At 34.2% G+C, this 12,756-nt stretch overlaps 2 protein-coding genes across 2 annotated transcripts; one reads left to right on the forward strand and one right to left on the reverse strand.

Annotated features, from left to right (window-relative positions):
* Window positions 1–1,746: 1,746 nt before the first annotated feature.
* LOC122589254 lies at window positions 1,747–5,782 on the forward strand. The gene is made up of 7 exons (XM_043761521.1): window positions 1,747–1,887; window positions 2,091–2,239; window positions 3,032–4,208; window positions 4,822–4,935; window positions 5,024–5,098; window positions 5,172–5,338; window positions 5,422–5,782. Exons 2-7 carry the CDS (start codon window positions 2,105–2,107, stop codon window positions 5,638–5,640), a joined length of 1,887 nt encoding a protein of 628 aa, XP_043617456.1. The 5' UTR covers window positions 1,747–1,887; window positions 2,091–2,104; the 3' UTR covers window positions 5,641–5,782.
* Window positions 5,783–6,336: 554 nt separating this feature from the next.
* LOC122586981 (kelch domain-containing protein 4) lies at window positions 6,337–12,214 on the reverse strand. Its single transcript, XM_043759034.1, has 20 exons — window positions 11,934–12,214; window positions 11,736–11,822; window positions 11,250–11,318; window positions 11,027–11,159; window positions 10,666–10,712; window positions 10,489–10,575; window positions 10,347–10,408; window positions 10,201–10,243; window positions 10,027–10,107; window positions 9,834–9,953; window positions 9,591–9,696; window positions 9,309–9,372; window positions 9,056–9,098; window positions 8,612–8,794; window positions 8,141–8,302; window positions 7,480–7,623; window positions 7,226–7,363; window positions 6,988–7,074; window positions 6,824–6,892; window positions 6,337–6,717 (listed from the first exon to the last, which is right to left on the reverse strand). The coding sequence occupies exons 1-20, from the start codon at window positions 12,063–12,065 to the stop codon at window positions 6,610–6,612; spliced, it is 1,965 nt and encodes a 654-aa protein (XP_043614969.1). The 5' UTR covers window positions 12,066–12,214; the 3' UTR covers window positions 6,337–6,609.
* Window positions 12,215–12,756: the final 542 nt, after the last annotated feature.

Genomic DNA, 12,756 nt, shown 5'->3' on the forward strand with positions numbered 1-12,756 from the left:
AGAGGTTCTTAGGCCTCATCTCAATACACAAGAGATTCTTAGGCCTCATCTCAATACAACTATGGGGTTCTTAGGCCCCGGCCTCAAAATTAGGCCCTAACGCCAAATCGATTACCACACACGGAATCCATCGTCATATGATAATCGACCCAACATACATACAAGAGTATGCAAATTTACTCACCTCCTCCGCGACTAACAACAATCAAGAATGCCACAAGTGCAAAGCTTTCAACCTAACAAATCAATACAATATGCATCAGACCTTATTCACAAACTTGGCTAGCTCACATAGCCACCATCAATTCACTAGCATTCATATTTACCCAAACTCATTCTCTTGGAGTTGGCTTAATTCCAATCTCATTCGACAAAATTAAATCTTTCATAATCATCATTCACCATTATCTATCACTTTGCTAAAAATCTCATTTTACCACCATCATGTGGCCATTTCATCTTATTGCTCAAAATTACCAAATTATCATTTTGACCATAATGGTCACTAACAACTCAAATCAATAAGTTCATGCAACCCTATTATCATAAATCAAGTTACAAACAATAAAATGTGGGAATATTAGCAAAATCATAATACAACCCAAAAACCCCCAATTTGGATTGTTGCATGAACCCTAATTCTTGAGCTAAAAATCAAAACTAGGTTAGAAGAATTATTATCTTAAATAAGAATTCTACTATAATGAAATTAAACAACTAGAATCAAGCTCTTTTCTCCTTTCTTTCTTGGTGTGATTCGACACCCACACATACCCACACTCAGATCTCCAATTAACTAGTTAACTAATTGTAGTGATTATTATTATTATTATGGAAGGATTTGATTAATTACGATAAACACACTTGAAGACAATTAAAATCATACTTCTATTCTCCTCCTTTTTTCCTTCTTGAATTTGATCCACAGACCATCATCACACACTTTCAATTTCAATCTTTGAATTTAGAAGAATGATGGAAGATTATTGATATTGTTGAATGATTTTGGAATTGAATTGAAATGAAGTATGATTTGAAAGGAAATCAAGATAAGAAGATAGAAAAAGGTAATGGAAGGACTAGTGGAATGATGATTCAAAAGTAATGGGATGGCTGACATCTCTCCCTTGATGCCACGCCTTTTCTCAATTTTTATGGGTATATTACCCGCTATCTGTTAAAGTTCCAATTAAATTAGCCCCCGATTCAAAATTGAAGTATCAGAAAATTATTTTAATGTCAAAACTACAAAAAAAGGTTAATTTATGTATCTTAAAATCATTGGGGTGTTACATATTTATGGTATATATATCGTACAAAGTATAAGAGTATCTCTTGGATTGATTGATATAATTTGAAGCTTTTATAATTTTTTGTATATATCGACATCTTGTCAGGGTGAGTATAAATATAAAGTTTACTTTTTTTATAAAAAAAAATTCTTTACTTATCTCCTCCCATATTTCAATCGACACCTTTGTGCCAAATTTCTTTATCACATGCCGATAGCGATGCTTGCTTAGTAAGAGGACGTGCCATGCCGATCTTCGGTACCACAACCCTTAGCACACACCTCCTCTAATTTTAGTCAAACCTTTTTTACCCAAGTACCAGTAAAAAAAAGTTTGACTAATTTCACCTTTTTTGATTGCATTGAACAAAAGTTTTGAAGTGTCAGACTAATTTCACCTTCTTTAATTTTAGTCAAACCTTTTTTACTCAAATACGAGAAACTTTTAACAGACACCAAGTTACACAGACAGAATACCAAAGTGACACAAACTCACAAACCAGCCCACCTGAATATTTACCGCCGGAATCCACTTTCCTAACAGAATATGCTTTTTCAAGCTACCAGATTTTTTTAACCCATTTATTCTAAGCAATGTAAGCTTTTATGTTTATTTATTCAAAGTCATTACTTTAGATGATTACATATATACAATAGTATGTATGATTCTTGATATTGATCTTTATGTAAAACATAATATTTTTGGTTTAGGGTTTTAATATTTTTTTAATTTTTTTTATTGTAAGCATATAACATATTTATTTTTTTTAAGTCATGTTTTTTTGTGAATTATTTGCAGAGTAATCAAAGAAAATGGCTGATATGGAAAGTGCATGTGAAGAATGCACTAAGAATTGTATCATGATGCATAAAAAGGATAAAAAGCCGGAAGCGGTTACTACGACATTCTTCAAAGTCATGATTGGAGAAGATTATGACAAAGTTTTGGTATTGAATTTTTCATCATTGAACATTATTTATTTATATGTTGCAATTTGTGATCTTTGTGCCTTGATTTCGAAAAGTTGCCATACGATGTGTGCAGGAACCGTAAATAAATAGATATGAACTGTATATAACTTAATTTCAAAAAGTTATCTACATAAGTTTTATCGTCGTTATGTAGTCTCTTTTTGGGTTTATCCATAAAGTAGGTGAATGTTACATAACCATCAAATTTTGAAGTTGAATGTTTAAGTTTTCTAATAATCTAAAATCATAAATTCGTGTGGAAAGTATTAGTTGTTCAGATATAAGCAGTATAGTATCTGCATTCTTCTCGAAGAATTAATTACCTAACTTATAAAGCTTTGTATGATTATACTATTATACAACCTATTTGTTTTTAGTTAGTGATGATTTAGGCACTCATTTGATGATATTTACTGCAAGTGAGAGTGCAAATTCTATTTCCCTTTACATCCCCGGGCTACTGGTTTGTATTTCTACGTTGGGTGAACATTTTAATGTCTGATCTTAACAGTTCAAAGGTGTGTTTGGCTCTCTGTCGAAGAAACCCCATGAACTTAGACCAATAACATAAGATTCACATTCTCAGACTACTAGTTTGTTTTAATTTTTTTTTTTTTCTTACATGTCAACCTGATTTCCTTAGCCTGTTTCAACGTGTAGCAGAAACTTACTTCTTTTGACCTCTTACCCGACCCACCCGTTTTGCCATCTCTCCTATTAGATGGAGTTTATAAGTAAACAGTGATTAATTTATGCATGTATATGCAGTTTCTGCCTCCAAAGTTTTCTCGTTGTCAAATTGAAGAGGTTCCTAATTCAACATGGCTTGAAGATTCATCAAATGGCGAGAAATGGCAGGTAAACATTAGCAAAGTTGATGGCTCAATGGCTTTTAGAGAAGGTTGGGATAAATTTGTATCAGATCACTGCCTAGAAGCGGGTGATTTCTTGGTTTTTCATTACATTAAGGATTCTCGCTTTGTTGTCTTGATGTATGGAAAAAGTGGCTGTCCTGAACTCCGACACCAAATGAATCTCCCCAAGAAAAATAAGAACATGAACTCAAACAATCGTAGCCCATCAAATGCGAACAGTAATGGCCAGCATTATTTAAGTGAATCTTCTTCAAAATTTGACTGTTCTCGGCAGAAGAAGAAAAGAAGTATAAAGGAAAACGATGCCATGCTGCCACCAGATGGGAACATTACAAATACTAATCATTTACCCGTGTCATTGGTTCAACCTGGGACCCTTGGTTCAGATATAGAAAAGGGTCAGAGATCTGAACAATTGGTCCGAAAAACAAACTGTGATTCCATGGTTTGTGAAACTCAAATCGCAACCTGTAGGCCAGATAAAGAAATGAGCCAAACATGTGAACCATTGGTCTGTGAGACTGGTACGACTGTGAAAAACTTTTGTAAGCCTGATAACGATGATGAAAACGTAGATGATGAATACAGAAAAACAGAGCCTAAAGCTAACCCTTATTCCACGAGCCAAAGATGTGAACCATTGGTTTGCGAGACTGGTACACCTGTGGAACAGTCTTTTAAGCCTGCTAATGATGATGCAAATGTAAAAGATGAATACAGAAAAACAAAGCCTATAGTTAACCCAGATTCCATGAGTCAAAGAGGTGACCCATTGGTTTGCGAGACTGGTACAACTGTGAAAGAATTTTGTAAGCTTAATAACGATGATGCAAACTTAGATCATGAATATAGAAAAACAAAGACTAAAGTTATCCCAGAAGAATCTGAAGGTGCCTTGAAAAGCAAAGTGGAGGACAGAGGCAACGGAGAAGAAACTCAAGATGACATTTATAAGAGAATGAAAACAAATTTCCCGGCGACTATAAAACGAAAGCAAAGTACTGCGATGCTGAGTGAAACTACATGTAACAATTCTAAAAAGCAGAAACTGGGGAACTTCAACATTACATGTAGGTTGCTTTTCAATATTAATTACTCACTTGCACAAAAGGAGCCTCAATTTGACTATCAGTTCAGCCATAACTTTGTCTTCCATTTTTAATATCGAAGGAGTATAAATTCGATGTTATTTGACCTCTAAGTCAAGCTATACACGGAGCAAAGGCGTTAATTTCTTAGGATAAGTGGATAACTGATGAACTTATTTGTCCTTGATCCCTAATCACATTCCTTTTGTGCTCTGTCTGTGTCCTAATTTGATTATGAACTTCAAGCAAATGATTTACTGTTTCAGAATTGGCATCGTACATGCCACTCAATAGTACAAAAAGAACATTAATGTTCATAACTTTATGAAATATAAATTTGACATTGAAACTCAAAAGAGGATATGCTTCCATGGTAATCATTCAAATGCATTTCACAGTTAAATTTTAGTTTTTGTTTCTTTTTTTTCACTTATTAAAGTCTTTTTGTACTTAAGATGCCGCTATTGTTAAACAGTTGCATGGGAAAACTCCTTCCCCATCCACTGGAGATTTTTCTATAATTGTAATTTTTATAAAGGTTTGTAAGCTTTTTCCATTTTTATCTTTTGCGTGACCATTTGCAAACATCGACCAGCTAAACAGATGGAAACGATGGAAAAGGAGCTTGTCAAGGTAAAGGAAACAGACACCTCAGGTTCAAGGTTACATAAAGGTGGTACCTCATCTGGAATTTCTCTTAAACCAACAGGTATATGTTTAATGAATTGATCTTTTTGAAGGTTTATATGATTTTTTTGTCTTTATCTGTCGTGTGACCAGTTGCTAAATTTGAACAGCTAAACGGATGGAAGGGATAAAAAAGGAACCAACGACTTACTATGACTCGGGGGGCCTGAACAGAACATATTCAGGTTCCAGCTTAATTTCTAGCTTTTTATTGGAATTTATAGACGAGAATGAGTCCATTAATAATTATAAATGCAGGAAGCAAGTTGAAAGATACCAAGAGGGATTGCCGCAACTCTCCTAAAGTTGAAAATGACAGAGACTTCCTGAAAGTTAAACCTGAGCCTGTAGATGATGACGAGGCACCCTCGTCCATTCCCACCAACACTACCTTTTCTGCAGTGATGAGTAGTTACAAATATATTGTACGTGTAGGGAGTTCTAATAATTTTAAACATCTACTTTAACATCATTTAGAATGGTGAAATGACTAATCGATTTAATGCAGGAGTTGCCGAATCAGGTGAAGTTGAAGACGGTGATTTTCCTGAGAAATGGTTCTGATCTTTGGCCTGTTTTATTTCAAAGCAAGTTTGGTTTGAAGGCTTTAACACAGAATTGGGAAGTATTTGCAAAGGAAAGAGGTATCATGCTGGGTGACAAGTGTGATTTTGTGCTTGAAAGTGATCCAAATAAAGGTGTTTTTAGTGTGCACATAAGTAGATAATAAATCGTGTCCTTCACTCTTTTGAACTCATTGCCCTTATGTAAATTGTAACTAAGATGCAAAGTGTTTTGGTCGTGATAGTAGAATCGTGGAACTAATATTTTTGTGTTTTTATCGTAATGCAAGATTTTTGGTTGTAATCCACAAGTTACAAATTAATGCATGGTACTGAATTGGCCTGAATGGTAGTAAAAGTAGAGAATGGATGGGTTTTGTGAGGTTCTGTCTGTTTTAGCACGAAGCTGGGAAGGAGCCAATGCAATTGTCTAATTATATTACAATCTTGTCCCCGGTACTTTTACATTTTTTATTTTATAAATATTGCTGTCTATTTTGTTGTTTTCACCAAATTCCCAGTTCCTTTTTTTTTAAAAAAAAAATAGTTTTATAGCTATTTTGTATATGTATTTTGCCGGGTTATTGTATTTTTAAATGATGCCCGGTACCTTGAATCACTCAATCTGGTTTAATATCAAGTCCAGTTCTAAAAACATTAACTTTTTGAAGGTGCTAGAGAGTGCATATTTTTAACTTTTGTATGAAAGGAAAGTAGCATTCATTAATACAAACTTATAAAAATTGTCCAAAGATGGTTGAATTACTTTTTAAATACGTGAAATTCTTACTTCTTATATCTTATTGTTTTTCTTTTTCATAAAACGAAATTATGTATTAAACAACTAATGAGACTCAACATTTTCACAGCAACTATAAAATATGAATATTCTTACAAGCAGACAATACAAAATCTCCAGTCTTTCGGTTTCATGGGGAGGGCTTTAAATGTGTTGATATTTTAACTTGTACAGATAGAATACATTTTAACAACTGAACAGAAACAAAACCAAAATGCTAGAATACAAACAAAGCGGGAAAACTTAGACATTGCTAGATCATGATGGAACCAACAGAGCCATCTTTCATGTGTGGGCATTATCTGGATATGCTGTGGAGCCTTTCCTTTATAGACTACTTTGAACCAATGTGTTTGTTTTTCTTGGTACCTTTCTTTCTTGAAGCACTGGTTTCAGGACCTCCAGCCTCTTCAGCTTTCTGTTCCGCCTCTAAGATAGCAAGCTACAATTTACACAAAGAAGGAACATGAAAACAAATGAGTTATGGGTGCCCAGTTTGTAAATCAAAAGTCAAAACCGAATATATGTTTATAAAGAAAAATTGTTACCTCGTCAAGGATAGGCTTAAGCTCCTTGTACCGAGTTTCAGCAAGATCAAAACCATCCTTACGGAGTTCCTGCAATGGAAATGAGGAAATGAAAAACAGCTAAGCCCATGTCAAAGCTGAGAGAATGATGAACAGAGAAAACTAATTTGAGGATCAAAGCAAACCTTTCCAGTGTGTGCTGTATGTTCATATGCCGCCATTTGCCAGTAACTGTTTGTCCGTTTATAAAAGTCCTTCAAAGCTTCCCCGGGCTTTACAAAATAATTTATGAATCAGAAACCGGTTCAGATTTACGGAAAAGGGGGGGAAAAGAAAGAAGTATAAATAAGTTTATCATAGATCAACATAGATCGTGATGTAATGATTTACTAACTATATTATATATTTTGGAGAAGTGATTACCACTGGAGTTCTCTGAGAGTCGGAAAGACCAAGACTAGCTCTTATCTGCTCAATTCTGGCTCTTTTTTCCTTCCTTCGAAGTTTCTTATGACCTTTTATGATTGCAACAGCATCTCCCAACACACCATCATTTGGAGCCTTCAAACAGAAGGTCAAAAAATTAAAAAAGTTGAAGCTATCTATTTGTATCGATAAATTTATATTCTGAATGAACATATACCGATGCAAAAATGAAAAAGAAAAAAAAAAGATACCTCAACATCATCATCTTCTTCGTCTTCATCGGTTTCATTACTATCACTGTTCTCATTTTCATCTTCACTATCTTCATCATCGTCATCGTCATCTTCATCTTCTTCGTCATCCTCCGATGCTTCAACCCACTCAGACTCAGATGCCTATACAAAATTTGCAGACAAATAGCCAATAATCATGATATCAAAGAGATGATTCCCCTCATTTATTCTTTCTGGTATGAACAATAAAGGTGGCCTTTTCAACTAGTATGGTTTAATTTGGATTATAATATTATCTCCAACAATCGAAAAAGGAATAAAGAATCAACTAAAAAAAAGAATCAAAACAGGTAGAACAACTCAAATGGGTCGAAAGTCAAGCACATAGGCTTCTTAGTGCATAAAAACTAATTAAACCAATTTTGATATGGTTAACCAATTTTGACACAGTAACTAGTTGATATGGACATATGGTTAACCAATTTTGGGCAAAAACTGCAACTATTTCTATCCATTACCCAGCTAACTCAGCACATCACTAAACAACTGGTATTTTTAACTCCTCTAATGAAGAATTACAAGAAAGTTGTAAAAATTTGAGATGGCTATGGATTCAATCACACAAAGGTCAATGCTTCACGTCTTCACGAGCATGAAGGTAAAAAGATATGTAACTAACCGGTAAAAGGCACTTCCATTCATCAAGTTTGCTAAGATTGAGTGCATAAAGATCATCAAGTGTAATTTCTTGATCTCTTATTTCCATCATGCCCCCATAGATATATAATGTATCTCTTCCCACAACCATGCTGGCATTTATACGACCACAAGGCTTCACCACCTGTAATTTCACAGCAAATCAGATAAGAACACACAAAAAAGTGAAATATGGTATGCGGCCTCAAGTAACACGTTTTTTTGTATTTAATATATTGTGTATTTAGTTGTGTATGTACAGTCTATATGCATTGTTTGAGTATAGATTGAAAGTCATAGAGTTAGAATCTATTGATATAGGATGATGTATAAAAGTTGAACAGGATGGGCATGTCCATCTCTGCTGGAATTCAAAAGATGTAATGATTTTGATGATTGAATAAAACTGAGGAAGCAACCTCTTTTATTTAAAAAAAATAAAACCTAAACGTACCTCTTCCAAGGTAGATTCATTAATCTTCGTACTTGATTTACCAGTCACCTCAGAACCATTGACCCGGATGTTTCTCTCCATATTAGACGAGATTTCTTCAATGTCACAATCCATATTGTCATCTTCATCATTTGTAACTACTTCCATTTGATCAATAGCCTCCTCATCTTTTATCTTTTTGTTCTGTAAAGATATTTCCATAAACCTTTTAATTCAGTATACTGAAAATCGATGAACTTTGAAGTAAAAAGATGACGCAGAGCTTATCAATGATAATTAAGAGTGAACATAACAAGCAAGCTACAGAAGCTACAAACAATAACACAAAAACTAATCTCATAATTTACGGTAAATGGCAATTAAAAGTAATATTATAGGATCATAGAGCCGTATATATATATATATATATATATATACTATATATATAATTATATATATGAATACCTTAGCTTTTGTTGATTTCTCCTTTCTCAGCTCCAATGGATACCTGCAAAATTAGACACGGAAACTAGTTAGCTATCTCCATAAACTTTTCATACAAAATAGGTGCCAAAAGAGAAAATTGAATGGGACTTTATAACTTAAACTTAAGCTGCATTCATCAATGATGTGAAAAGTGCAACCTGAAGATGTAAAAACCCCAAGATGGCATTGAACTTTTAGTTTGAACAGAAAAACAAGGATATGCAGAATTTACCAACGATTAATGTCCAACTGGAAGCCATAAAGCTCATTCAAAAACAAGCTCATTAACACATCGCCTGCATATACAATTAGAGCCATTAACAAGCAGAAGAATGGCAAAAATGAAGAGAAAGTATCACGTATAAAGTTGGCTAATTAGCTTAGATTATATTAGAACTGATTAGTAGTTAAACTTATGCTTTAACTTCTAGAGAGTAAACATGATCCTACTTTCTTACAAACAAGTTAACGTATTCCTTTAACTGTACCAGAAAAGACTAAAGAGAATGCCAACCTTCAGCCTCCATATCCACAACTCCACCAAAAAGCACAGCCCGCTTTTTATGGACACACATAGAAAAACCAGCACGGGCCCCTGGCGGCATCCCACCTTTCTTTACCTAAAACCATGAAAAGGTCTAATAAGAATGACAATAGCATAAAAGAATCATTTATTACAATTACAACTATAGGAGATAAGGGATGCAAAGAAAGATAATTAATTTGACATGTATGTAAATGCAAGAAGCGCACATACCTTATTCCATACCCAAGTCTTGGGATCAAGCAACCACATATCCGAATGAACAATCCCTTTTTCTGAGCTATTTTTTGGATCAGAGGATACCACTTTCGAATAACCACCATATAAATAAATCTGCAATCAACAGATAGCATGTATATAAAAACAAGAGGCCTCAAATTTATATTATATTATGCATTTAACTCACTTCATCTTGGTGAACAAATAACTGAAAACCGCTCCGAGCACTCGGCCACAAGCATCCAGGTGTAGGTTTTATCTCTTGCCACTGTCGTAACACATTGCACTTGAATTAGTCACACGAATATGTTGTTGAAAAAAAATCAGGATGCGTATGTTGCCACTTTGTTTGCCACTTTACCTTAAAAGTATCCAGATCAAAGATATACAAGTCATTATAATACCTGCAAATGAGACAAAATAGAAGATAAATAAATCAAAGTTATATCCTGTGTGTTGACGTAGCATACAGGGTGTTACTGGAAAGCAATGTAGTTGAATAACAACCTCACTTCTCGGAGAGTGTCATAGAAGCCACCAAAAACAACCAGCTTGTGCTTATACAAAACCTGCAAATGTGTTATAAGGTTAGAATAACACACTCAAAATACATAAATTGTAATCACTATTAATAGCCCAAATAACATACCATCCGATGACCAGAACGTGGACTGGGACAACCCTTATAATTCAATTGTTCCCACTGATTTGTTTTCAAATCCAACATCCAAAAGTCCTGCAACCATATAACATTGTAGCATTCCACACATAAGAAAAACTGGCATGGGAAACTAACATCAACTTCAAAGCCCGTAAGGTAAAACACCTTGTAATGATGGAAACGTTCTTGATTAGGAGAGGTAAATTCACCACCTAGTGACAAACAGAAAAATCGTTACTGTATAGGTACACCTGCTATACGATACTATATGTTAATAAAAAATGTTATTATTTGATTCCGTTACTTCACGTTTTACTACACCCTGTTGATATGAGTGGTATACATTCAACCTCGTATTTTTAGTACCTGTTATAAAGTTTCCAGTAGCTTGCAACTTTTTCTAACAAGCTAAGCTTAGCTTTATAAAGCAACAAACTTAACACCTGAAGTCAATGTGTAACTCTATTTCTTCTAACCAAAATAGTGTCTGACAGTGTTATTCATCAAAAATTAAATAGTCAAGTACCAAATATATATAAGTAATTCTTCCACGCAACGGCTTGGTGAGCACTGCGAGGAGGCGGACTATTAGGACTAGAAACAAGCTTCCAATCCCCCTTATCAATGTCATACCGATAAAGATCACCATAAACAAATGTCTGCATTGTAATAAAACAAATCATGTTCAAAACAAGCCCGGTCACAACTTCAACAAAAATGATACATAACATCATAAAATAAGCACAAACCTTGGTACCATTGTAGAATTCACCCCCGTATAATATCAACTCGCTCTCTTTCAATGGATTGATACTCAACTACAACAACCAATAACCTTAAAACACTTGTATCTAAATTAACAGCATAAAGCTAACAAGGGCTAAGTTTTTCTATCCAACTCTACATGAAATGCTATAGTTGTGTCATACTTTTACACTTGCCTTCGTATGTATTAGATATTCAATTTTTACCGTTTGATACATGTGAGTTCTTATGACTTGCACTGACATGACAGCTTATATGACTTACCACATCAGCGAAAATATATCAGCAACCTGATGATGAGGTCAGGACTCAGGAGACACATATAATATCAAAAGGTTTGAAATTTTGATACACACAAGAACATGATTTCTAGCAGGAGTCATATCATAGCATTTCACGTAAAGTTGCATACTTTAAAAATACTTAACTAATCCACCAATCCAAGAAGTACAAAAAACATATAAAGTTACCGAACAATTAGACCGAGGTGACGGTCGGGAAGCGTTTTCTTCAACATGAACATCTTTTTTCTTGGCTTCTTCCTTTTGTATATTTAACTACACGCACAATAAACAGTGTCTTTTAGTGAAACTTGAAACAGAATTTCTTTTATATGGTGTGCCTATATGTATATAGGTATTATATATATGGGTTTGAAAGGGGAGTACCAAAATGGCATCAATATCATCTTCAGGGGATATTTTTTTAGACTCTCTGCGAGCTTTTTTCTCATCCGCTTTTGCTGTTTTTCTCTCTGTTTTTTCTTTTCCTTTTCCTGGCTTTTTTGTTTTCTTTCCCATTTCTCTTTTGGGGGGTTGTTTCTATGGGTATGTGATAGTGGCTGGTGCTGCTGGTGGATACGGTTTCACTTGCTACGGTGGCTCACGACGGCGAGGCTGAACAGAAAGAGTGTTGAATTTGATGTGTGAGGGTTTGTGTAAGGTTTAACGGGGATGACAAAAATACCCTTAAAGTTAAATCTAATGAAAAATCAGTTACCTTAATATGTTTTGAGTTTTGACTAAGGAATGGGCCTAACCTAATAAACAATCCAACGAACACGAACGAAATCTTGTTCATATTTGCTCGTTTAATTTAAATAACGGTTCATAATTAGATAGATGGACATAATGTTATGTTCACGAATAGATAAACATACATAATGTTATATTCACGTACGGATTAACGAACATAATGACATGTTCATGTTCATTCATTTGTGTTCGTGAACACTAGTGAACAAACACACAAAAACAAAATATTTATAAAATAAATATTTATATTTAAACTTTTTCTTAAAGTACATATAACTATGCATTAATATTATATATACTTATGTTATATAAGATATAAAATAAATATTTATATTTAAACTATTTTTTAAAGCATACTTTTTTTTGAAAGGTGAATTCCGTTAAAAACTTCGTGTCGCGATTTGACAGCGAAGGTCTAGCATGCGTTGTCTTAACCGGGTTCACGTTAGAGAGCTCT

This window comes from Erigeron canadensis, chromosome 2, assembly GCF_010389155.1.
Source record: "Erigeron canadensis isolate Cc75 chromosome 2, C_canadensis_v1, whole genome shotgun sequence".
In the NCBI taxonomy this organism is placed as follows: Eukaryota; Viridiplantae; Streptophyta; class Magnoliopsida; order Asterales; family Asteraceae; genus Erigeron; species Erigeron canadensis.